We start from the raw sequence: 27771 nt of genomic DNA, 5'->3' as shown, positions 1-27771 counted from the left end.
GACTGAACGAGATGATGTTTACAAAGTGCCTAGCACAATGCCTGGTACATAGCGTATGCTTGGTAAATATTAGCTACCATAATTTTTCATGTTAGTGTTGCATCATGTTCCTAACAGGGCTAACATGATGCATTTAATCAACTTCTGTGCCAGTTAGCTTATTTCTATTTCAAGGCTGTGGAATGCACCCCAGCCCTGCTCATTTGTAAAAAGTGCCCACTGCACCTCTAACATGGACCCTTAGCTCTTCCAGCTCAGGGAAGGGGGCAGTGCTGTAAGGAACGGTGAAGGGTTTTGACTCATCATGTGGCTCGAGTGTTAAGTCTTTCAGAAAAGTGTGTGGGTGAGGCAACCTGAGCTGGGGGTGAGTCCGTAACCCCAGCAGCCAAGGCAATCTTGTGACATATACCCTGACAAACCTGGATTACAGATCTGCAAGAGGGAGGGGGGCTCTGGACAGCAGTTTGGCTCGAAGCCATGAGTTAGCTGACACAGCCCAGTCCCACTCTTGCCAAACAGTTTTAGTCAGCACGAGGCCATGTGTGAGTGAGTCCTACAGCGATTACACAGCAGTGTGCAGAATCGAAAAGCATTCAAGAGTCGAAGGACGCTCATGATGCCGGGCATCAGCAACATAACCCCCTAAATGGGGACAGGAAACAAAACCAGGTCCCTCTGCAAATTCAATCTGTGGTCTGCCCATACCCTCTGGCAGTCTTGAAGGCAGGTTTAGAATTCACTTGGCAACCATGCTATGTAGACTGAATAGAGGGCTAATCTAGCTTGGAACTGATAGGCCTTGGGATAGAAGACCTTAAAGGGGCATACAGAAAATGGAAGGGGGACAAGATGCCGGGGACGGTCTTGAGCAGCGCGGGCCTTCTCATACAACATCCAGGCCTTGGGACACTGATGGTAATGAAGACCAAATGTAAGCATTACAGCAGCCAGGGTAGAATAAAAAGCTCGAGCGCTCCAATCCTAGAGTTAAGTAAGGGCTCAAGGAATGTATTTACCTGGAATGCCATTACGATAATTACCCTCTGAAAGGCATATATTCTACATTACTATTATTATTAAAGTTATAAGAAAATGTGGGATAGAGGTCCTTTTTAAGTCTTACAAAGTGAAAAACAATTTTATTCAAAAAAAACTTTTTTTTAATGTTTACTTATTTTTGAGAGACAGAGAGTGAGCAGGGGAGGGGCAGAGAGAGAGAGGGAGACACAGAACCCGAAGCAGGCTCCAGGCTCTGGGCTGTCAGCACAGAGCCTGACACGGGGTCTGAACCCACGAACTGTGAGATCATGACGTGAGCCGAAGTCAGACATCTAACTGACTGAGCCACCCAGTGCCCCAGTGAAAAACAGTTTTAAAAAATTGCATTATTTATCCATGGCAAATGACTGGCTAGTCAGCTGTGCTAGGCACATATCTTCCAACCTAATCTAGTCTCTTCCTCACCGGTTGATACTTGAAGCATACTTGATAACATGGAAGCAACGTCTCCATTCCAACTCATACCCTCACTGCTCCTAACACCTCATTCCCTATGGTTCCACCTCCCTAACACCAGAACACCCCCAGGATCAACCGAGGGTCCCAAGTGCCAGAATTCTCATCCACAAAGTTATCTTTCCCCTAGTCTCCTTGTCTAGTCTCACATTGTACACTTTCTCAAGTTCCTTTGGGCCCATGCAAGAGTACACATCTGTAAGACACAGACTTAGCTTTAACTATTTGCCCACTATTTGACTTTGGTGAATGACTTAAATAGACCCCCAATTTAACTCATTTGTGAAAATGAGTGTAAGTACTTACCTAACAAGTTTATGGCAAAGATTAATTTATATAACACACATGAAAACACAGCGTCTGGCAGATAGTGACTGCTCAACAGTCATTGGATTTTTTTTTTTAATCTATCCCTCAAACTCCACATCCTCTGCCCCCACGTCTTATATCCCACTTTCTGGATTCTTCACAGCCTTCCAGCGTTAAGAAATAAGAGGAGAGAGAATCTGAGCTTGTGCGATTGGGATGGCGTGGCTTGCGTGACCCAACATCTTGTCAGAGATTGACTGGTTTACTTGGTCAAATTTGCAAGACTGTAATGAAGTGAATGGGGGGTATGGACTTGAAATGAAAATATTTATTTTTACTCCACCTCATTCCACAAAGGATTTGATGCAGTTCGAAACCAATGTTGACATTGTAAATTTTATCTATAAGCAGTATTTTGAAGTAGGAGAGGAATGAAAAGTAAAATTGTAACATTTGATATTTAAATTTTCCTCTTGTTATTGCCACCTATGACACTATAGTCATTGTAGGTATGCATTTAAATAAAAACAAAGAGATGTTTTTTGAGGGAAGGCAACAGTGTGTGTGAGTGTGTGTGTGTGTGTGTGTGTGTGTGTGTGTGTATGACTGACAGAGACAGAGAGACTGAGGGAGAGAAACACAGAGACAGAATATCCTATATCTTCTCCTTGGACTGTCTGGATTATGTCATAGCAAAAATATAATCAATGACCCTTTTGATCAATGGAACAGGGTGGTGACAGGTACTCTTAATTCATTGTTGTTGGTGATTATTGACAACAGGGTAATGATCATGCTGTACTGTGTCACTCATGCTGAGGGCATTAGCATTCTTTAAAGGTCAAAAACAAATTCTTTTAAAATGCAGAATTTCTTAGAAATCAGGGAAGACTCAAAATTTTTTTAACCAGGTTCACACTATAAAGTAGGGAATATGTTAGACAGTCAGGATTTCAGTTCTTTCCCTATGTCTCACATTAAAATGATATTTAATTTTTCCTGATTTAAATTCTTGGCTGTCAAATAAACTGCGTGGCGAAATTCTTCCAATGGGTGAATGAAAAAGGGATTCTGAAAGCTATTTATGTCTCTAGGAGGCCCAGGCAGAAAGTAAGCACAAACCCAAGGCAAATGTGTACCAAATCAAAGCAAAATTATACTTACTCTGTGACACTCTTACTAGCTCAGTCACACTAAAAACACCTGATGTGACAAAACTGTCCTGGAAGCCCAAATGTCCTGGGGAAACAAAAACAAAAGAAACAGTGTCATAAATAGAAGACATTTGACAAGAGAATTCTAAATATTAGTTTCATTGTGATTAAAAAAAGCAAGGTCTAATTTCATATTCTGCTCTACTTAGAGTTTACGTGGGAGGGTACAGTCACTTCGTTATATAGATGGTTTTTTGGTTTGAATCTGGGGGTCATGGAAAGCTATGACACAACTGGGTGATTTTTGAAATGGTCAAAAAAAAAAAAAAAAACAGGAAATGTGAAACAAAAGAAGATTTAAAATAAATGGTTACCTTGGCTGATCTCTGAGACCTTCACAGCTGGGATGAAAACAGCCTACCTATGAATCAGCCAGGATACCTAAGTTCCATACCAGTTTTTAAACATTATTCTCTAAAGAAACATCTGATCAGCATTAGCTATCCATTCATTCAAATCAAATAAGATTTAAGGATGTTCTCTTCATTTTTAGAGGCACCACAGGGTGAATCTTTAAAAAGCCATTGTAGAAAAAGCAAACCCCAACCCTTGAAACGTGAAAACAAAGTCTTCTGAGCACAAACAAAAGAGTTTTTTCATGAGTGGGTGGGTTGAGTCCTTTTTTTTTTTTTTAGAAAAGATAATAAATCAATGGTTCGAAATGGCAATCTTTGAATTTGCATCTGTTTTATTTTTGCTGGATATAATTAATTCCTTTAACATATCTATTACATCTCTTATCAACTGCTTATTTATTTTTATGGTGCATTTAGGAATATAAAACTTATAAATAGCAAGGAATCCATAATTTATGATATGTTGTTTCTTTCTCTGCCTCTCAAGTTTTCTGACTTGGAGTCTCACATAGGTAAAATCTAGCTGAGATCTGTCTATAGGGTTAGCATAATCACCTGCTTTAAAATTAGGGCCAAACAAGAAGCTGGCCGAAGGGATTTTCAAAAACAACTTTCCTTTGATATTAGAAACATACCTTAAGAAATGCAACATAAGAAACACTGAATACATGACAAACAGTCCATATATAAGATTTACTGATAAAAAATAGATTTTACCCACTACTAAGCAGAAGCAAATTTACCTGTGGCATGGTTTATACACCAATAAATTCATTAAATGTCACACACATAAACACATGCAACAAATCACTATGTTTGGAGAATTATAAAGGTATGTACAAATTATTCTTTTTCTTTTGGTTGCATTAGAATTAGAAAGATATTTTTGTTTTTGCTGAGTTTAAAATTTTTTCAGTTAATTTTTGTATCAAACATAATCTATGATATTTCAGATAAAACAGCTCTAATTTTTAGAATGTGCAGTAGCTACATACAAATTGCGTTTTAAAGTAAATGGGCAAACTTTCACTTGAAGATGTGCTTAAGAAATTTCAACTCTCAAAACAACTCTCACCCAGGTCTTTGATTGACTTTTATTTGGTAAGCACCTGAGGTGTTGTCTCTTGGATTAAGACAATTGAGAAGTAAAAATAAGCAAATAAGTCAAAATTCTCTAAACTGGTCTTGGCAAAACAGACTATAACATCTCTTTCTATTGTGACGACATTGACATTGCATTAACCCCACGGACTCTGACAAAGGGAATCCAACCAAAATGTACATTAAGTTTGACTTAAAACACATCTAACAAGGACAAGGAAATGCATAGTTGAATGGGAAACTCTGGGTTGACTTCCAGCTCTTGTTTATCTCTGCCTGTGTCTCTTGCTTGCGGGCTGATTCTTGTCTCAGTTCCAACCTTTGGAATTCCTTAAGGACAACTCAACAAGAATTTCTGTACAGAGTGAATGCGAACACGTGTACTTCAATCCTGCCACCAAAAAAGCAAGAACTATATTTTGAAAACTAAGTTTAGTTGGGTGCAAGGACTTGGGAGGGAGAAACACCTGCGCTCATTCAAACTATCATCTCTTGATGGCCCCTTTTCTTTTGTAAGGTCACCTCTTAGATGTGGTGTTCCCCAGGGTTTGTGCTCAAAAGGTGTATTCCTAAGCTAGTTCCTCTATTTCCATGATACCAGTCACCAGTCTTGACTGGGATGTTTCCAAAAACTAGAATAATGTTTGTTTCATTCACCACTGTATTTAATACCTGGGACAAAGCAGTTAGTGAGTATTTGTTCAATGAGTGGATGAACGACTCTGTCGGCCAATGACTCTCAAATCTTGGCCGTTTACCAAGATCTCTCTCAAAATGTTTATTGGATATTTAAACCCAGATAGCCTACAGGTATCCTCAAACCCAACATGTCCAAAGTTGAGCTCATTTTCTTCTCTCCCCAAAATCTGTTCTGACTCTATGGAATTTCCTCCTTTAGTGAACCATCTACCACCATCATGCTTTCTATGTTTTGGGGCCATCCCTAACTCTTGCTTCTTATAAAACCCACATCCAACTACTCCTCACTGATTCCACTCTTTACCATTTCTTGACTCCAAGTACATCTCCATTTCCACTCCCTCCATGACTGGCCCAGACATTTCCCGATTCTCACCAGACAGATGGGGCAGCCTCCTAACTATGTTTTCTATTATCAGTCTTGGTTTCTCCTTAGTCCACTGTCCAATCTGCAGCTAGAGCTGTCCCTCACAGGCAAATCTGAAGGCTCATTTATTTATTCCACAAATATTTTGGGGGCACCTACTGTGATCCAGGCATTGTGCTAGGTGTTCTAGATACAGTCCCTACATTCAGGGAGTTTATAGTCTAAGATTAGAGACAGCTGAACACATAAAACAAATGAATAAATTTAAAAATTATAAATGGTATAAATGAAATGAAGGAAACAATTAGGAAACACTTTAGAAAGGGTGGTCAGACAAGGTGTCTCTTAAGAGCTGACATCTGAAAAATACCAAAGAGAAAGTCATGAAAAGATGGGGAAAGAGCTCTTCAGGCAGAAGGATTAGTAATTTGCAAAGGCCCTGGGGTAAGAAAGAATGAGATGCTGGGTAATCTGAGATAAATCCAATGCATTCAGAGCTCACTGCCCTGTCAGAAATCTTGCCAGAGCCCCACAGAGAACTCAGGGCACAGTATAAATTCCATCATATGGCATACCACTCTTGACATAGCATCTCTTTTCCTCTCTAGGTTCATTTTCTAAAAAATCTCTTCTCTCTCTCTCTCTTCTAGCCCTACCCCCTTGGGCCTAAGGGAATGCCTTTTCTACCATCGCCCTGGTTCACTCCTCTCCCCACACTGTTCCCTCTTCCCAGACTGTCTGTCCTTCCTACTCTTTGCCTGGCCAACCTCCCACTTGTCCTTTAGGACTCAGCCTTATTGTCGTTCTATGAAAAGCCTTCTCTGCTCACCTGCACTGCTGGCAAAGACTCCTTTTCTCTTTCCTCAATATTGACCAGGTCTGCAGAGTATGGCTCTCATCTAGGAGCTAGCCCACTGAACTGTCATTTTGTCTTTTTCTCATATTAGGCTGTGAGCCCTGTGAGAAAGAGCATCTTCTGTGTCTCCAGGCCCCCCAGGTCCCTAACACAGTGCCTGGTCGGCAGTAAGCACTCCAGAGGTGCCTCTGAGGGAAAACAACTCAATTTGGGCTTGAGGATGTTTATTTTCCTTTTTATAGAAATGTTGACAGAACTTATTTCTGTCTCTTTCTCTCTCTCATCTCTAGCAATACAGTTTGAACTAAGATGGAGCTACTGTACATCTGAAAACTATTAAAATGAAAAATCCAAACCATCCCTCCAGACTAAGGAGGACAAGGACTGAGGAGACCATCCATGCAGGGTAGAGCTTCCAATCAAGAAGGTGCCATCAGGTCCTCTGCTGAGAAATGTCTGGGGGTTGTCCTACTGTGATTGTGGTCCCTATTTTGGGGGGACTGAGTTAAACTAGAGTGTTAAAGGGCAGCATGATTTAATGGACATAAGCCCCGCCCCCGAAAGAGTCTAATCCCAAGCTTCAACTAGAATCTCGTGTGATCCTGATAAAGTCGCCACAAAAATCACAACGGGATCCTCCTTGTGCTCTCAGCAACCTGCTCCCTCAGGCTTATTTTAGTAGAATGTGTATAATTTAGAAGGCGAACTATATGTGGATGTATAATAATCAGAAAAAATAAAATAAAAAGTAGAATGATTGTACAAGCCCTGATGTGACCATCTTGTCTATAAAGGGTCCCTGGGGAAAGGTCTCTGTAAACATTCCATGGAACTTGGAGGGACTATGAAACTAGTTTTGTTCCTTCACCAATTATTTGGAAACCCGCTGGTGAACTCTAGAGGAAGACAGCAACGAGAAATGAAACCTAAGAAATGATGGAAAAAGTGACACGTCTAATGTAATTACTAAGCAAACCTGAGCAGATTAATATTTCGTTCTCACTAACACAAACCAAGTCATAAAAATGACTTGCAGGGAAATAACACTAATCTGGGTGTTCTACTTTATTGCCAGATGAGAGAAAAATGGAAAAGAAAATAAAAAGGTCAATTCCAGTAATTCCAACCTTCAACATTCACATGAAAAGATCCTCGGTTGGAAAGCTGATTAAACATCCCTGAAAGGTCCCAAGATTTACATTTTGAATACAGCCTCTCAGAAATGAGCGCAAAACATACTTTTGTTAAATATGTCTTAGCTGAAAACCCGAACTTCGCAGTGATCTCCTCCAATCCTGAACTACTGCTCAGAAGCAACTGTATTGTAGTTTCAGAGGAGGAGCAGAATCTTTTTCATTGTATAGGAAATGGCCAAAAAATTCATTCACTGAAGTCTTGTTCAGTGAATTCCCAATTAGAGTATAGATTTCAATACCTTGGAGTCAGCCATACTCACAGTGGGGAGATGAGGCTTTCTAAGAGAGGCAGAAATATAAAAAGCTAAATTCTTTTATGGGTGGTTAGGAAAAGCAGTTCTCTTTGCCTCGATGATATCAGCAGTTATTAGGGAAAATGCCATAGTATGGGGACCAAATCTCATCTCGTGAAGGGACTGAACATCTATCTACCTTTTAACAGGCAGGGAAGGAAACAAGTTCGATTTGCAGAGACAGGTGACCTTGCAGAACTGTTCAGAGGTCGAGGGGAAGAAACAGCTGGGGACAACCATCCAGAGGGTTGGCCTTGGAAGGAAATTTGAATGTCTATGAAGCAGAGGATATATCTGAGGAAGAAAGTTTACACACTAGATGGTATTTCTGTTTGTCTTGTTAAGCAAAGGGCTCTCAGCTCTGAATCATCAAATCTCATCTGGCTAATTAGGATGCAAACTGCAATACACAGGTCATTTCATCAAAAAGAATGCCTCTCTATTCTATTCTCCCCTTGGTAAATAAGGTTCCATCACTAGGAAAAGATAAGCCAAGGACCGGGCTTTTCCACATTTGTGCGTCTGGGGTCCTCCAAAGGAAAAAGATTCCCCTTGTTCTCATGCATTTATATCACGAAAGTATTAGAGATGACAGACCCTGACTACATCCTGAGGACACTGCTCTCACAGAAGTTACATGCTCGTCCTCTAAAGAAAAGTCTACCTTCACGACTTAATTTCTCCTTGCATAACCTTCCCACTGGCCTATGAGCCACCTACGGAAAGGGAATGTGGCTCTTACACTTTCCCCATTCCCTACAGTCGGGGCACTTCACATGTGCTCAGCCAACACTGTTGAGGAGAACTTCTACCCTACCTGTCTCACGTCATAGCCTCTTTCTACCTTACATGAGAGTTACCTTATCTGTCTTAGCTCCACACTGGTACAAAAAAACCAGCAAGGCAGGGTTGTAGGTTGTGATTGTACATTGTCCACAGAGCTCAGCACAGTCACTTGGTCTAGGTGTGTAAGAAATATTCATTTACTGATCCAGATGAGCGACTCGAGGTACCCTGACTTAGTAGCCCTCTAAAGCACAGTGCAAATTATTCTTGGCTCACCTCCAGTGACACCTTACTTCTGTCCTCTTGATTTGGAGTATCTGAATGTTTATTTATTTTTGAGAGAGAGAGAGACAGTGTGCGAGCAGGGGAGGGGCAGAGAGAGGGAGACACAGAATCCGAAGCAGGCTCCAGCCTCTGAGCTGTCGGCACAGAGCCCGACGCGGGGCTTGAACTGAACAACAGTGAGATCATGACCTGAACCGAAGTCGGACGCTCAACCGACTGAGCCACCCAGGCTCCCCAAGATTTGGAATATCTTAGAAAACAGGGTTTAAACATTTTTTTTTAATGTTTTCATTTATTTTTGAGAGACAGAGCTAGAGAGAGAGAGAGAGAGAGACAGAGAGAGGGAGGCAGAGGATGCGAAGCGAGCTCTGTCCTTAGAGCAGAGAGCCTGATGTGGGGCTTGAACTCACCAACCGTTAAGATCATGACCTGAGCCAAAGTCAGATCCTCAACCGACAGAGCCACCCAGGTGCCCCAGAAAACAGGTGTTTAAAAGATGGGGTGGTCCAGTAAGCCCAAATTCTAAACTTTGGGTCTCATTTTTGACTATACATTGACGACTTAAATTATTCTGCCATTCGTGGATAACACTTGAGATATTATTTATTTTTAGAATAATTCCTAATATTACAACAAATGCCAAAAATTCAGACATCTACTAAAAAGAATGCAGTAGTAATAAAAATATATAGATGTTCTGTTTGTGTGATTAATCTTTACAACGGTGGAGATTTCACTCAGTAGTCTGCTTACAGTAAACATGAAAAGAATGACATAGGTTGTTGGACCGGCAATGAGACCATAATACTTCTATGTCTAGAAAGTTGTGTCTGAGAATGTGTAAAACAAAGAAATAACATTTCTTTGTGTTTTGAGAATCTCAGATGAAAAGGGTTGTTATAAATGCATTTGGATATGTCATGATTGTCATTTTGGTTTATCACAACATAGCAAGGAACTGTCTCTAGTATGGGAATAACGTAGGCTTAGCTGAAAAGGAGAGTGAGACAAGATAAGGTTTTAGAAGTATGGGTCGTGGGACTTATGTACTGTTGGTTCCTTTTTTTGTTGCCCCAAATTTCCCTGCCCTGCTCAGGTACTATTATCTAATTATTATTCGATAAAAACACAACACTAATCTGTGTTTTTAATTTGTTTGTTCTGCCATATCCATAAAGTCAATATTTGGTTTACCGCTTTCATTCATCAAATATGTACCGGATGTCTATTATGTGCAAATATGTACCGGATGTCTATTATGTGTCAAGCACAGTCCTAGGCCCTGGGGATTCAAGAAGAAACACCACAAGGTCTTTACTATTGGGGGCTGATGGGGGGGGGGGGGGATATGCTCCTAGCTAAGAAACATGTTTACACCAAGATTTCACTAATGTATTTATCCAAACTCAGATGGTTGAATGTTGAACTCTTGATTTTCGGCTCAGGTCATGATCTCAGGGTCGTGGGATAGAGCCCCGCATTGGGCTCTGTGCTGAGCATGGAGCCTGCTTGAGATTCTCTCTCTCTCTATCTTCCTTTCCCTCTGCCCCTCTCCCCGGCTTGTGCTCTCTCTCTCTCTCTCTCTAAAATAAAAAAATAAAAAATACCATATGATTTCACTCATATGTGGTATTTAAGAAACAAAAACACATGAACACAGGGAAAGGAATGAAAAATAAAAACAGGGAGGGAGGCAGACCATAAGAGACTCTTAAATACAGAGAACACACTGAGGGTTGCTGGAGGGGAGGCAGGTGGGGGGATAGGCTACATGGGTGCTGGGCATTAAGGAGGCCCTTTTTGGGATGAGCACTGGGTGTTATATGCAAGTGGTGAACCACTGGGTTCTACTCCTGAAACCGATACTACGCTGTATGTTAAATAACTTGAACTTAAATAAATAAATGTAAGTAAATAAATAAATAACCAAACAAATAAGCATATAACCATATAAACAAACAAACAAACAAAATGGGGTCTTTTTATAAGACCTTTCTAGGAGAGGCTATAGCAAAGACTCTTGCAATGTCCTGTGTCATGCCTGCTGGTTGTCCATACATATCCTTGACTGACAGTTACAGACCATAGTTCTCAGCCTCTTTTACAGTCAGAAGTGGCCACTACTTGGAAAGTCAACGGAAGTGATACAATCAACTCCTACCCAACCTGTCTGAAAAGAAATTCCTGCCCTAGACACTCTTTCTTCTTCTTTTTATGAGCTAGAGCAGTGTCAACCATGAAGACAAAGACAGTGCCCATGGGAGGGCAGAGCAGTAAGGCAGAGGGAGCGAAGGGGCAGGGGACCCTGAATGACAGTGTGAAGTAGAACCACCCTGCCCACTCAGCCTGCTCACCTGGAAGAGTTGACAAAAAGAAAAAGAGGGGCGCCTGGGGGTGCTCAGTCGGTTGAGCGTCCGACTCTTGATTTTGGCCCGGGTCATGATCCCGGGGTTGTGGGATCAAGCCCCACATGGGGCTCTGTGCTGAGTATGGAACCAACCTGCTTAAGATTCTCTCTCTCTCCCTTTCATTCAGGGCACCTGGGTGGCTCAGTCAGTTTAAGCTCTTGATTTCAGCTCAGGTCATGATCTCGCGCTTCATGAGTTCGAGCCCCACATCGGGCTCTGCACTGACAGTGCGGTGCCTGCTTGGGGTCCTCTCCCTCCTTTTCTCTCTGCCCCTCCCCTGCTTGCTCTCTGTCTCAAAATAAATAAATAAACTTTAAACAAATAGATTCTCTCTCCCGCTGCCCCTCCCTGGCTCACGTGCTTTCTGTCTCTCAAAAAATAAAAAAAATTAAATTTAAAAAAAAGAAAAAGAGATTTTAGTGTACTTAAACCACTGTATTTTTTTTCTCTTCGTTATAGCAGCCTACTACTTACCTTAACCAACAAATGCCAACCTTTCCCTTTAGAATCTACAGTGTTGCAAATTAGCAGCCCACAGGCCAATTCTGGTCTGCGGACAGATTTTGCTTGGCTAGCACAGTACTAATTTTTTTTCTTTTTTCTTTTTTTTTTGTTTTACATATGGATGTTTTTAAACTGGGCATGAGCTTACAAATGTACCACACTCCCCAATACTCTTTATTGTATTTCATTTATTTAATGATCTGTAAGGCCCCTGTAGGCACATAAATTTGTGATGCCTGTTAGGCATTTTCTCTCCACGTTAATCTGCTAGCACAGTAAGGAGAGAATGGATGGATGGTTGGTGTCTTTTGTCTGATGATTAAAAAAAAAAAAAAAAAAAGCCCATCAGTTTTTCATGATTTCTTTGAGAACTAAGTTTAGACTCCTTTGCTAGGTATTTAAAGCCCTTCAAGATCTGTCCTGTGGTACACCTTTCCAGTGTTTAAGATATATTTCCAATACTACCCAAATATATGCTCTCTATGTGGCAAGCCAAGATATCCCACCTGCTGTTCTCCAAATTTTGATACGTTCTATCCTTCACGTTGGAATTCATCTCAGTACTTCCCAAAATGTGTTATGTGCAACAGTCTCCCCAAATCCTCCACCACAAGCAAATAAGTACAAAGATACACGTATACATAAAATGAAGATTTCCATAGTAAAATAAACTCAGGAAACACAATCATACCCACCCTTGGAGAATGACAACAAATATTCACATGTTAAAGCCTCTGAGAGTTCCTGCAATAAATAGAGTTTCTTAGTATTACTCAACTCCCTATTTCTCGACTAACTTGACAAGGATACCACTTATTTTTGGCAAATGTTGTTCTTCAGCTAGATTGTTCTCCTTTTCCCATTTTCCCCACTTGGTTTAGGTACTGATGTGCTGAGGGAAAAGTAGAATCTGAGCTCTTCAAGCAAATTCACACTTTAATTCAAGGGCAAAGGACATGTAGGTTTAACATACCTACATTAGGAAAGTGGATCCAGCCAGTGACAGGTGTTGTAAGGTAGGCTGCTTATCTGAAAATTCATTCCCAGAATGTCTCAAGATCATATTAATTTTCATCAAAAGTATAGCTTTCCTTTATCTGGTATTTATGTGTTTGGCCCCCTGCTAAGCAACTTAGACATATTAGCTCCAATTCCTGCTGCAGCTCTGTGTAGTTGGCAGTAGTCTGATTTTATAAAGAAAGGAAGCTTATGCTCAGAGAGGTTAAGTGACTTGCTGAAGGTCACACAGTTAGTGGCAGAATTTAGGATTAGAACACAGGTTCCTTTAGTTCTCTTTATATAATAAATGTTATTGGTTTTTAATCCATCATAAATAATACCGGAGACTTGATTATCCAGTCTAACCCAAAGGCCTTATCATATCTTTTCACCAATTCCTGCACTTAATAAGGGAAGTGTAGTATTTCATTAAATTAAATTTGACTGCTCAATGACTTCACATAAAGAGGTTTTATGAGTTTGAGTTACAGGATTAAGCACTTAATTAAAGGACGATGTCTAACAGCAAAACATCTAAATAAAAAGTGAAAAATGATTTTTACTTATTTGCATGCTTGGAAATACTGAATGCATGACAATGTGGAATGAACTAGAAGCAAAGATATTCTAAAGATCGTATAGTAACAGAGCAATCATCATTGCATTGTAACAAAGGTAAGTTTGCCTTCCCATAACTTCTCCTCTTTACCTCAATTTTATCCTCTGGAACAGGCCAGAATAAATCTAATTTCTCTTCTACTTTGCTACCCTTCAAGTATTTGAAGATAGTCCCTCAGCCTCTAATTTTCTCTCCTCAAGGCTAAATATCCTTTCTTTCATTTTCTTGTCAGGTCAACAGACCAATTTCCTCATTGTCCCTAAACATTTGGAATCCTACATTTACAGGGCCTGTTACAAGCAGAAATAAATACTTTGCAAGTGGACCCAACAAATTAGTTGCATATAAGAACACAGAAAACACTTGCTTTACAGAATATTTTTTTAAGCACCATAAAAAAATTTAAAGAAAAGAAAAAAAAATTTTTGCTTCATGTAAGTAAAAGTAAATTCCTAAGTATAATAAGCATTATAAAATTAGTATTTTATAAATATTTTTAAATTATGTTGTTGTTTTTAATGTACTTAGAGGTACTTTTTAAAAGTATTTTTTAATTAACCTGGTGTTGAACTAATGGGTTTTTAAGCAACTTTATTGTTTTTATGTTCTGAATCAACGTTTTCTCTAAACTTGGACAGTAATACCTGGTAATCTACAAATGGATCAAACTATTTGTAATAGCTTCAGTTTCTGTTTATGAACTCATACATATACTGGAGGAAAAATAAGGAAATTTATTCCCTGAATACATGAGAAACTGATTACCTTAACTGAAACAGACATGAAACTCAATCACCCGAAGGCTACCCCGGTTTATGGATGTAAAACAGCGAAAAAAACCTTAATGTGCATTGTCCTGTTCTTCGTTTTTAGGTTTAATTCACACGGCTGTGAAACATTACAGAGAGCCCTGCTTGCTAAACCACCTGAGGACACACGCAATGACAAGGAAAGAAGATGACCAGGGGCCATGTGCTAATTTTAAGACACTCAACACTGATTTTGGTTCACCAAGCGTGGAAAGAAAATCATTGATGAGTTGAAGCGATATATTTTAAAAGAATCCTTGCAATTACTTGTCCAAGAGTACAAAAAGAAAGAAAACGAAAATTACAAACAGGTAGATGTAGTTTTCCAAATATATAATAAAATTAGTTAATGTTTACGACCACAAAATACAAAGAGCTTTCATGTTTTTAAAAGTCACTCGTTTCATGCAATTCTTGCCCGCTTACCCGGCAATTACTTAATTACTGATGCCATAATTCACAGCGTTTATTAAATTATAGACTCTATATTATACATTTCTGCAGGTACTACAGCATGCCACAAATCGTGTGGGCCACTACACTTTGAAGTTTGCTGGCTTAGCACAAACACAAAGTATTTTAGAAGTACCAGAAAATTCTTTGTGAATATAACAGAATGAATTACACTGTTCAGGCCATGTCGTGTTAGCACAATGGAGAAACACTTTTAAGACTTTAAAGTCATGTAATACAATTCTAGGCTGGATTTTTCTTGTTAAAAAAAAGTAGAATGGGAGTGATTGGAAGAGAAAAGGGCCAATATTTGACAACAGAAATCAGCATAACCTTTTAACTGCAGCAGCCATGGGTGACTGCCCTTTGACCTTGAAAGATTATGTGGGATTTCAGTGACAACAGCTGGAAGTGAGCATGTGTGAATAGAGAACACGGATCTGAGGCCTCGTACAAAAGACTGCACAATCTCTGCCCAGATCGGAGTGCTGATTAGAAATTGTTTCCTGGTCCTGGCTTAATAGAGTGTGATAATGAAAGGTTTTTTTTTTTTTTTTTTTTTTTTAATTCTTCCAACAAGAAATCATCGGTAGATTTCTTCCATACCCACGTTCTCCTTCAGCCCCTCCAATCTTCTGAGCTTCCTTCCATATGTATCCGGCCCATCCTTCTTATGGATAGGGTTAAAACAACTTTGTTTTACAACCTACTTTTTCAGAGACAAAACTTCTTAAAGTGCTTGAGTTTCTCTCCTGAGTTTCAAAATAACCCTATCATGGGATTTCACATAGGGTATCATTTTTTTGTTTTTTTGTTTAAGGATGTGTCACACACACATGTACACACACACACACACACACACACACACACACACACGACTTAAATGAGAGCTCAGTGAAAGTGGGAACTGTAGTTCTCTCATCTTTTTATTTTTTTTAATTATTTTTTTAACATTTATTTATTTTTGAGACAGAGAGAGACAGAGCATGAACGGGGGAGGATCAGAGAGAGGGAGACACAGAATCTGAAACAGGCTCCAGGCTCTGAGCTGTCAGCACAGAGCCCGATGCGGGGCTCAAACTCACGGACCGTGAGATCATGACCTGAGCCGAAGTCGGCCGCTTAACCGACTGAGCCACCCAGGCGCCCCATTCTCTCACCCTTTTAATGCTACCATTTGTACAGTGTGCACCAAATGGTGGGTCTTTGCAATACGTAGGACAAATGGGCAGAGAGATGAAACATTTATTCTTACCCATGTAGTCTTTTTATCCTTCTTGAGACGCATAGATAGACTCTTAAACACACAGTCAATAATTTCATCTTTTCCTTCAAGCAATTTCACATATTCATTAGCAAATTTGTAGTGACATCTATACATGTGTTTACCCAACAAGAGCATATGAAGAGGTAAGTAATTATTTCCTCTCGAAGATAAGGTAACTTAACCTAGTAGATAGAGAGATTTGACTGCTTGGTGAACATGGTTATTTCAATCCACAAGACTCTCAATGAGTGGCATTCACTGAGCAGAAATGCACCTAAACCGACCCAGATACAATCTCAAATTCCTCTGTAGGATCCTCATACTTGCTGACACGGTTCTGAAACCACCAGAATGATGCCACATGATTACTGAAAGGACATTGGGTTATGACTCATTTGTGTTGTTTTGGTTTTACCATACACTCTATCTTAACTTCTACTGCTCCAGATTTTGCTAACTCCTCTAGCTCTGGATTTTGCTAACTCCTCTAGTTTCTATACCAAATTAGCAACTCCTTAGCTTCAGTAGAAGGTGGCCTTTCTTTTATGCAAATAATACCTCGAGTCGGGCAAAAACCAACCTGGCTATGAGGTATGGGACAGACAGAGGCTGGTGAAACTGACTTCCAAATCAGACATGGGTTGTCTGCTTACATCCATCTATAGCAACTCTAGATGTTATTCCAAACAAGCCATGGGACAGATTGTTTTTCAGAACAGACCGAATCCATTTGCTGTTTCAAAATTCTATAAACAGAGTATTAAGGAATTCAATTCCCACAGCAACTATATGAGCGCTGGCTTTGGTTTTATGGGAGTTTCTGCCAAGCTCAGATATTTGTAGAACTATTGGTTTAGAGTGTCCTTTGCAACTGAGAGCAGAAGGGACCAATGCTTGTGATCTCAGTTCACTTTAAGGACTGGGTCTTGCTGGTGACAGGTATACATGATAAATGTTCCAGAAGGCTGACCTAATTTCCGTTGAAGTGAGTGTTTTGCTAAGAACATTCCCTTAAAGTGTCAGCTTGCAACCAAGGATTCAGCCTGCCAGTGTCCATTCTTCTCAGCAAGTTATGACCATTGCTTATGAAAGTTTGCTCAAAATGCAGCTGATGCTGCCTCACTGAGCAAGCTTCTCCAGACTTACTTTTGAAGTTAAATAAATTATATATCTAATTTCAATAAATTAGCAAACACACTCAGTTTCATTTAGTCATTTGTGATCAGAAAAACCAAACACTCTAGGCTAAGCACAAATCAAGGCAAACCTGAAATGTATTTCTTTTCGCCCGTAACAGGAGTGATACGGCAACATGTTCATTTATCTTGTGCTTCAAAAAATTATATTTGCAAGGCAATATTTACATATAATAGAGCAGGAGGGATACTATTATGGAAATTAGAATCCTAAATATCCTAAACCTCAGTTTCGTCATCTGTAAAATGACACCAATAGTCATTCCTACCTCGTAAGTTTGTTAGGAATAATGAGATAAGGTACTTAGAATGCTTAGCAAAGAGCCTAAAACACAGAATGTATTAAAAAAAAAAGAGTAGCTATTCTTATAAATAATAACTATGTTCTTTAGATCTTAGATCTTGAATCATATAAGAAACTTTAAAAAGAAACAACAGGTAGAAATAACTATGTTCTTCTGACATGGAGTAGTAAATAACTTAGCTATTCACAGAGAAGTGTGCATCTAAATAACAATGTTGATAATATAATTTGGGGTGAATTTTTGGGCAAAATAAAAGTATTTTCTAAAGCAAGTAACACAAAACTTATCATTAAAAGCAAGTCCTCTGGCATTTCTTAGGTTTTTCTAAAGTGGGATATAAGAGTACATAGTATCCATTATTTTAATAACTAGAGTTAAATTTTAGAAATCAAGTTCTATATTTATTTACAAATGTTTACAAAAATATAGTTATTTATAATTCTTAAAATAATTTTAAATATAAATCTATTCTTTAAATGCACAGTGACCATCTACATGGGCTAAGAATCAGCCCACATATGGAGACACTAATTTTGGCTTTACATTTTTATGGTGATAACTATAGATACTCAACGTAGAAATGAACCCTAGGTCAATTTTTTCTCAGTCGATCAAGTTTTACCTAATTTTTCAAATCGCAATATATAGGAGTATTTAGAGAAAGACAAATTTTTTAAATGGCTACTTTTTTTGTTGTTTTTGGTTTTTGCTTTGTGTGTGTGTGTGTGCCCAGTTATGCTTTATTTTTAAAGAATTTGGTGTATCAAAAATTCTTATTGGTAACTAAATACATGCTGCCTGTCTGAGAAAACAGGTAGAAATCTAATTTTGTTTTCCAGTATTTTTCACACGAAAAGTATTTAAATTTTTTTAAAATGTGAAAATATTTTGGGTGGTATGAAAGTGCATATACAAAATAAACAATACTAACATTACATGTAGAAATACCATCTTGAAATGCACCGCTCTCTAGTCCAGGGCCTCCACATTTTAGCTCCTCACTTCCATATAAATGGAGAGCCATCAGAAAGCATCATTAAAGAAAGGGTCTTGATTCCTTATTGCTTTAAATCAATGCTAAAAGAATTTGCCCTTTTAGGCAGAAGAATGATCGACATGTTTCACTTCACTGACTTTGATCACTGAAGCTCTTTATGATGCAGGCCATTTCCCTCATTTTAGGGAACAGGATCTTTGTTTGACCCACAGAATGGACCAAGCACATCTTCGACTCAGCTTTAGCTAAGTCAGAGCCCTGGAGTTCTCGGAATTTCTTCAGTGTTTCTCATCAGGGTTGTCAGCCTTTTGAGGGGGGACTCCTACCAACGCTCGGAACGACCTGTATAGTGTAGGACACTCAGCATCCTTGGCCTTCACCACTGACTGCCAGCAACATCCCCTCCTTGTGACAACCAAACGTGTCCTCACACATTCTGATCACCTCTCAAGAAGGGCCATATTGTCCTTTGATGAAAAACACTGTAGTGTATAAACAGTGTCTTATGGATCTCATTAGGTATTTAATACTGCACAATTTCGACTTCAACTGAACTGACTTACTGTCTCTATAATTAGAATGGAAACTCTTACCGGCCAGATTATTACAATTCTTTCTAAATTCCCCTGCAATGCTGGCCATGCCCTCTATCCTTCACCCTTACCTGAGTATCTAGTTCAGATATTAGAGTTAGAAGTCGATTTTTAAAAATTAATTATATTTGAACTACTCTGTTCTGTTCGGTTGGCAGGGAGGGCTCATACATATGGTCCAGAAGTACAAAAGACACACTTTGGACTTTCTGGAAGAGTCCTGATTTCAAACATTGGCTCATCAGTCTGTACATGTATGTGAACACGTTGGCCAAGGCTCCCTGATCTCCTTTTGTTGCTGAGGAGATGTGTTCACTGTGAACAAACTCTCGTGAATCACATAAATAGTATTTTGTCTGTTCACGACAACATCATAGCATCTAACATCCACAGGCCCTGCAGAAATAAAATAACATGTAAAACTTGAAAATAAATATTCCTTCTGCTCTCTGCTCTCAATGAAAGGACGTAGGTGAAATAAAAGACACAGAGTCAAAACGACCTAAGCCCTTGTTGCCAAAGCCAAACGAACAACACTCTGAAAATAAACAGGAAACAAAACTAAGCAACAACAGGCTCCACATTGTCAAGCAACCAGGAATTCGAATGAATGCCTTTGTCTCAACTGCTTATTCAGGAGGGCATCTCCTCCAGCTCTAATATTTTTTTTCACTAATCATTCTGATACTTTATTGAATACCTGTCATTCTTCCAAAAGTAAGAGCCCAGGGCAGCTCCCCAATGCAAGGTTGCACAGAAGTCCTTCTGCTTTGTGATCACCAAGGGGCACCCCTTTTGCTCAATTCTTATCCTTAACACTAGGGAATCCATAAAATCTTCCTAGGTTGTAGAACAGTCACAGACCAGGTGAGAACCCTATGTGCATGGATGTGTATGTGTACTCATATACGTATGTGTGTTTAATTTAGTTTACTCTCTCAAAAACTGAGACAGAGAAAAGCACTTTCTTGTCAGATGTAAATTGTCAGGAGCACTTGAAATAAAATATTTTTTTCCACTAACATAGGCATTTCTGGCCTTCAGTGTTGCCATTAGCAACAATACCGTGAGGGACATGATTTGTGGCTAATTTGAACATGGAGCCCTTCTGGACACAGCTGGTGAAGCCAACAGCATTCTGCTCTATTATACAGTAAATCGTCTGAAAATGTCAGTAAGCTCAGTGGCCAATTGTGAGGTTCCAACGACCACCAAGAGGGGTAGGGAGAAGCTAAATGTGTTTTTTAAGGTGCTTTCACTATAAACTTAAAGTTTTCTCTGCAGCCTGATTCTTTCATTTAACAAATATCTGTTGATGCCAACCTATGAGCTAAGTATACAGATGATGAACTGGGAACAAATGTCAACATATTACCTGTCCTGAAGGGCTCACAGGCTAGCAAAAACACCCTTCAAAGAAGAACTAGGGAGAAGACCTGATTCGCTTCTCCAAGACTCAATTCAAATGTCACCACCTTTTGATTTCATTTCTGTACCCTGAGAGCATCACAGACCTCTACATTGTAGCCTCAATAAATATTGATGACTGCCTGAGAGGAGAAGATGAAAGTGTAAGTCACACTATGGGGCTCAACAAAGATAACCCTATAGCTAGGGAGCCACGTGCGTATGTTGGGGGCAGGGGAGACAGCAAGTACTATTGCTAGATGATAGCAATCGTGGATGGCAAAACTGATTCAATCAATTTGATTCAATCAATTTGGATGATATCCTGTAAGTAATGGTTAGCCCTGAATCATAAGTTAATCTATTATTATTAGGGGAATATTTTCCATAGCTTATTATTTTATAAGCCAGACGTGGCTCCCATTCAGTTTTGTGATCTTCAGTAAGTTGACCAAACTCTCACTAATTAATCCAAAAATAAAAATAGAAACATCTATTGAATATCTATTCTGTCCCAGGCACCATGGTAGGCAGCAGGGTGTACCTCTTTGACCTTCAGGGATTGCAGGCTAGTTGGGGAAGAAGGTCAAGTATCGGGACACTTATCATTCAAAATGATACAGCCGTGTTAGTGGAAGCAGTCTCTGGCACAGAGAGGGCACTAGACTAGTCTGGGAGGGTTAGGGAAGGTTTCCTGGAAGAGTAAGGATGGCCTATACAGTCCCCAGTGACCAGCAGGATTAGCGCCATGAAGTGGAAGAAAGTGACACATTTTCTTTGTGGGTGTAAGAATAACAATAAAATGATGACAGCTAATATTTACGGAGTACTTACTGTCTGCCCGTTATTCTTCTCAGCCTTTTCATGTGCTATTTTCCTATAATCTTCTAGTGCTAGGAGGTAGGTACTATTATGTACTCATTTTACAGATGAGACCATTGAGGCACAGACAGCCTAACGAGGTGAGTCAAGATCAAAGAGTAATTGGTAGAGTTGGGATTTCAAATCAAGCAATCTAACTGAAGAGCCCATGTTCTAACCCCGGCGCTATCTCTAATTGCATGGACAAGAATACCTACTCCAGAGGCCCAGGCACTGAGAAAGGGCTCAGGAGATGATGACATGATTGTGAGGACCAGTATTGTCATCAATGTATATGTACAAATCCCTGATCTGCAGCTCTAATCTACAGATTTTTTTTCACCACCAGATGAAGGACCCACTAGATGCTACTCAAACTGAAATTCAATTTTATACTCAAAGGGAAGAGTAAAGTAAAATTGTTGTTCTCACCCAACAACTTTGTGGGTAGGTTATTTCTTCCATATCAGCAGCACTAAAACTACGATCTCTCGAAACAATTTGTATCCTTTTCGACACCACTTCTCTCCGACCTCTCTACCATACATATGGTTTTGATCCATCCTTGCCTACTACTTAATTAACTGTATTTTTGTTCCTTTGTGCAAATATAAAGCTGTACCAACTTAATTGTGGAAGCTGTGACTGAACACTTGGGGAACAGAATTATTAAACAGAATTATTGTATTTTTTATTCATCAAATGAAACTCTGTATATAATTAATCTTATTATAAAGAAATCCCAATTTGATTTTTGTTTTTGAGTCAAAATGTTGGGGAGTGGGTCAGCAGCGAATTATAGAATGCCACTAAGAACCACAATTTGAAAACTCATCTGGGTTTGCCAATCAAGTCAGGTAATAAAGAACTGTAATAAAGAACAACTTTGGCAATGCTGATACCTCTGTTTTCATCTGAGGCCCTGTTCAGAGATATGGACACTGCACTTACTTAAAAAAATTCCGGTGTAGGGAAAAGATGACACCAGAATTGGAAAGGTATAAACCCACGCTGTACCCACAAGTCCATATAGCTGGGCTAATCATGATCAGGTATTTATTAGCTTGCCAGAGATACAAAAAAGTAGAGGTACAGAACAGGTAACAAATGTCTCTCCATGTCTTGATGGTGGCCAACCTCTAGACAGACGTGGGCAACCTCTGTTCTGCACTGAGTTGAAACAATCATCTGAGAGGTAGGCAGCATGAAAGAGCCTAGGTCTTGCTGTCAAGCAGACGTGCACTCCAATCCCAATTCTTTTCTACTCAATGGCTGAGGACCTTGCACAAGCTGTTGGGCCCCTGTGGTCCTCAAATTCTTATTCTACTGCTGGAGAGTTAAATGAGATAATGCACAAACCCCAGCACAGTACCTGGCAAAGGCTGTGGACATGCTTCCATGACCAGTGTAGCGGGTACCATTTCCTAATATTTCTGGTGCTATGTTTAGGCACCTGAGACATCCACGGTGATTCTAAAGGGCTCTTCACCGTGTACAGAGGGGCTTCAAGTATCAGAGACATTGCTGGGTGATTTTACAATACTAAAATTCTGCCAGGAGGGGATGATTACACACTACTCAAGCATTAACAGTTAAGACCACAAGCCCAATAATTTGGAGAGAGCTCTATATGCATTTACTAAATGAATTAATGAACTACTGATGCCACAAGATATGTACACTTCGCTTCTTAAATGGAATTTAATGCACGTTAGTTCTTCCTTTACCTTAATCCTATGGTTTCTCAATTGGGAGTGATTTTGCCTTCAGGCGATACTTGGCAATGCCTGGATATGTTTTTGGTTGTCACAACTGGGGAGGGGTGCTCCCGGCATCTAGTGGGCAGAGGCCTCGGTGCTTCTAAACATCCCACAAGGCACGAGGACAGGGGCCCAGAGGAAGGAGGCGTCTTGTGCAAAGGGTCAATAACGCTGTGGCTGAGAGGTGGTGACCACATTTTTACTCAACTCCAGCATAGTATACATATTTTCAGTTACTTTCAGAAAATGCAATGCGATACGGACTGAACTGCATCCATTCACTCCACTGAGCTTTACTGAGGGCGTACAATTTGCCAGGATCGTGTTAGTACTGGGGACACAGGGATGAAGACTAGGCACTTGCCCACCAGGTGCTTATACAGTCACAGAGCAGTAGAGACCTCATGTAGCGGATGAGGATGAAGTCGTGTATTACAAAGGGCAATGCAAGCACAGAGGAAGTGGCCCCTAAGAATATGTGGGGTGTCTGAAAGGCCTCCCAGAGGTGGGGGACACCTGTGTTTGCTCCTAAATGAGGTATAGGAGATTCAGGGGAAGGAAAGAGGAAGAAAGAATAGGAGGGAGGCAGGGAGGTGGGCAGGCAGAAGAGGGGAGGAGAGAGGAAAGAAGGAGAAAAAAGAGGAAGGAAAGAAAGCAGATGGTCCACATGCTGGTGGGGGCTGGAGCTAGGAGCTGGGAATGCTGATCTAACTGAAGAGTCTGGGGGGGCCTTACTTAATGGGGACACTCCTGGCATTTGGGGCAAGTTAATTCTTCACTAGGCGGGACTATCCAGAGCGTTTCAAGATATTTAGCATCCCTAACTGCCCCCTACCTGACCCCCACCCCAGGCACTAAAGAGCAGGAAGAGGCTTCCTCCCCAGCCATTTTGACAAGGAGGGAAGCCTCTTTAACTTCCAATACCCCAAAGCAGCAGCACCACTGCTCAGTCTGAGCTGGGCTGAAGCACTGCAGGGCACCCAAAGAGTGTCAGGCTTGCAGCCACGTGATCAGACAGAAGGTGAAAACGACACTTCAAACTGGAAGGAGGTTGAGCCCCTCCACTTCCAGTGGTCTTTTCCTACCATTGCACCATGGCACAGACTTGTCAAAGTCTAATACCGCATCTATGCTGCCAGAAAATGTGGCCACCGGCCCAGCGCACTAAAGAGACCTTCCACAACACAAAGACGCACTGAATGGATAAACATTTCACCCGAGACACATCTTGAATGAACAACTGCAACCTGGTGTTACTTTGTCAATGATCTCGGCCACAGTAAAACTTTCTAGGTATCCTTATGCATTTCCCAGTACACAGATTTAAAAACAGGCTTCTGCTTTACTAACAGGGAAAAGGGAAGCCATTGCTTCCACTTTGTGCACTCATTCTAAAAAATAGCAAAGAAGAAGGAAACGTTCACCTAAATTTCTATACTCTCGAAGGTTTCTTTCCCTCCTTAAACGGAGGGGAAACGTCTTAACCAAGTCTTTACATACATAAACCCTCATGTGAATTTTCCGGCTTTTCTCTCTCACAGTGGAAAGAAAGAGAAAAAAAAATTGAAGAAGGGAAAGAGAATATGCCCAGAAACATGAGAAGACTGACATAAGGAAGAATCATATACAGATTTGTGGGTCAGGGAGAGTTTTTGGCGTGAGGTGGTTGGGAGGGGGTACTCACATTTTGCCAAAAATGAAAGATAATGGATATTGATATTGAAGGAGGAGATCAAGATTCTGGGATTCACAGGGGCAAACAAAGGGATCATGGATCAGTGTCTCTTTGCATTCAACTCTGGCAAAGCCCCTCTATACTGTTTGGCACTGCCTCCACATAATTAACATGATGTACAGAGCATCTGAGCTCAGATGAAAAACACAAGAAAGGAGAGGAAGATGAGGAAAACTCTACAGAGTGCTTATAAACAGATAACACACACTTGGTCTCTGTCTCTTCTGATGATTGTGCAAATGGAAAATGGTTTGAGAGTTTGGCCCCACAATATGGATTACTAAGCAACGGGATGGATTTCTTATGGCTCCTGTCCAGTGCTGGGTTTGAGGAGTTTTATATGAATATTGACTTCCAATCATTCAAAATAATTAGGTATGGGTCCTACTTGGAATCTAGCATAGAGTGTCACCGCCAGGGCTCCTGAATCAAGACAGTAAGACCAGCAATAACAATGGCAGGAACACCAACAATGATCATTTATTGAAGACTTACTAGGTACCTGACACAAAAACATATAAAAAAAAAATCGAGTCACGTTTTGACTTCTTTGCTTCCTAACCGAGAAAGCTAAGATAGAAAGTTTAAGTGATTTGCTTGAGGTCACCCATAACTAAAGGACAAAGCCAGGATGTAAACCTAAATGATTTTAAGCCTATCTTTCAATTTTTTTTAATGTTTATTTATTTTTGAGAGAGAGAGAGCACGTGAGCATGAGCAGGGGAGGGGAAGAGAGGGAGACACTGAATCTGAAGCAGGTTCCAGGCTCTGAGCTGTCAGCACAGAGTCCGATATGGGGCTCGAACTCATTAACCATGAGATCGTGACCTGAGCAGAAGTCAGATGCTTAACCGACTGAGCCACCCAGGTGCCCCTGAGCTTATCACTGTCCCATTGGGATACCTATCTCATTATATACTACGGTGTGGCTCTATGTGAAACTACAACTTACTAACCCCAATAGCTCACTAATATACGACAGGCTCCATTTTAGCGTGAACTTGAAAGCGTGAACTTGGATTATACACTCCTGGGAGGGAAATCTCATTTCATTCATTTAAAAAATAAATCTTTGCTCCTTCTTATGGTATGACACCCAATGCGACCTCCAGTAATTTTTATTATCAATGATGATGATGATGTCCTATGTTTTTCCCCCATTCATTGAATCCTTTGACTCAAACACAAAAATGGCAAAGCACAGGAGAAACTGCATTCATTGTTTTGCTAAAGATTGTCACTACCACCTGCTTTCTATCATTACCAGTAAGAAAATGTGACTTCCTTCATCTCTGTCCCCCTCTGCAACATTCATACAGAGATAACCTGGCTGCTATTGCATTTTTCCAGCTTAAAAATTTAAAGCCAATAAATTCCAAGTACCACTAGGTTATTCTGCTAGACTTGTCCTTCATCCGGTTCAGCTACAGAAGGGGATAATGATCTGTCATAAAGGTAAATTCATTACCACAAGATAATATCATCCTACTTGTACTGCCCATTTCCCCAGCAAGGCGTGCTCTGTCTGTGATGCTGTATCTCAGTTCTCAAGGGAGCACTTCACTGCTGACATAATAATAATAATAACAACAACAACTTACATTTATAGGGAAGACAAGGCTGCCTATATTTTCTAGCTCTTGACAAAGAATAGCTCCCAGTTCTACTTCAGATGCATCAGCTATTACCACAAAAGGCTCGGGAAAATCTGGAGTCTTTAAAAGATGCCCACAAATGGATCTGCTAAGGGTTCATAAAAGTTTAGCTATCACAAACAGGTGACTCAATTGCCAACTTCATTGTGCTGGGGAAACACTCCCAGCAGTATTACTCCAGAGCAACTTAATAAAAACACAAAAAGGAAACACAGTCATACCTAGATACTGGAAATGATTCTTTATGGATTAATGGCCGATTCACTTGATCACTCAACACACTTATCCAGGTGACTGATTTTCATTACGGTTTAAAAAAATCACATTTTCTGGTGTTAGAGTGCCATGTGGTTATTGTAGAATGCATGAATCCTTCCATGCTGATGCCATACCACCAGTGTTTTAAAAAAAAAATTTAATGTTTATTATTTTTGAGACAGAGAGAGAGAGAGAGACAGAGAGCAAGGAAGGGAGGGGCAGAGAGAGAGGGAAACACAAAACTCGAAGCAGGCTCTAGGCTCTGACCTGTCAACACAGAGCCTGACGTGGGGCTCAAACTCACGAACCGCGAGATCATGACCTGAGCCGAAGTCAGACCCTTAACCGACTGAGCCACCCAGGCGCCCCAACACCAGTTTTTTTTCTAAAGACACTGCTTTAGTCTAAAATCTAATCTAGTCTCCATGAATCAACATAATACTTCCTGAACCATGAGTAAAGTAGTGTGCGAGATGTGGTAAATGAAGGTAAGATGAGTTAGAAAAGGATGATGCCCAGAAAGACATGCTAAGGGTAGAGTGCTTCCTGAACTTTGGCAGGGGATGAATTTTCTTATAGCCTAGGAGTTTAAAATATATTTTTTGAGCTTTATTTATTTATTTATTTATTTAGAGAGAGAGAGAGAGAGAGAGACAGCATGTGTGCAAGTGAGGGAGGGGCAGAGAGAGAGGAAGAGAGAGAGAATCCCAAGCAGGCTCCACTCTGTCAGCACAGAGCTCGACACAGGGCTCGATCCCATGAACTGTGAGATCACAACCTGAGCTGAAACCAAGAGTCGATCGCTTAACTGACTGAGCCACCCAGGTGTCCCTATACTAGGAGCTCTGAATAGCCTGATGTGACACAATGGACTGTGCACGGACTTGCTGATCCCCTGGTACAAGTCTTCTAGGACTCCCAGGCCAAAATGTGGGCACTACGTGTTTGTGAGGTTGGGTGGGGCCAGT

The 27771-nt window shown here is 40.3% G+C and overlaps 1 protein-coding gene across 13 annotated transcripts in view; it reads right to left on the bottom strand.

The window, feature by feature from the left end:
• NFIA (nuclear factor I A) overlaps window positions 1–27771 on the bottom strand; it is a 371559-nt gene that overhangs the window by 121882 nt on the left and 221906 nt on the right. For all 13 annotated transcript variants that reach the window (XM_042997406.1, XM_042997401.1, XM_042997402.1 and 10 more), the window contains one exon: window positions 2989–3063. In XM_042997406.1, coding sequence (XP_042853340.1) covers window positions 2989–3063 — 75 coding nt within the window. The remainder of the gene's footprint in view (window positions 1–2988; window positions 3064–27771) is intronic.

The sequence above is a fragment of the Panthera tigris genome, chromosome C1, assembly GCF_018350195.1.
Source record: "Panthera tigris isolate Pti1 chromosome C1, P.tigris_Pti1_mat1.1, whole genome shotgun sequence".
Taxonomy (NCBI): domain Eukaryota; kingdom Metazoa; phylum Chordata; class Mammalia; order Carnivora; family Felidae; genus Panthera; species Panthera tigris.
The sequence above is the reverse complement of the archived record's forward strand: the minus strand, read 5'-3'. Positions and strand labels throughout refer to the sequence as shown.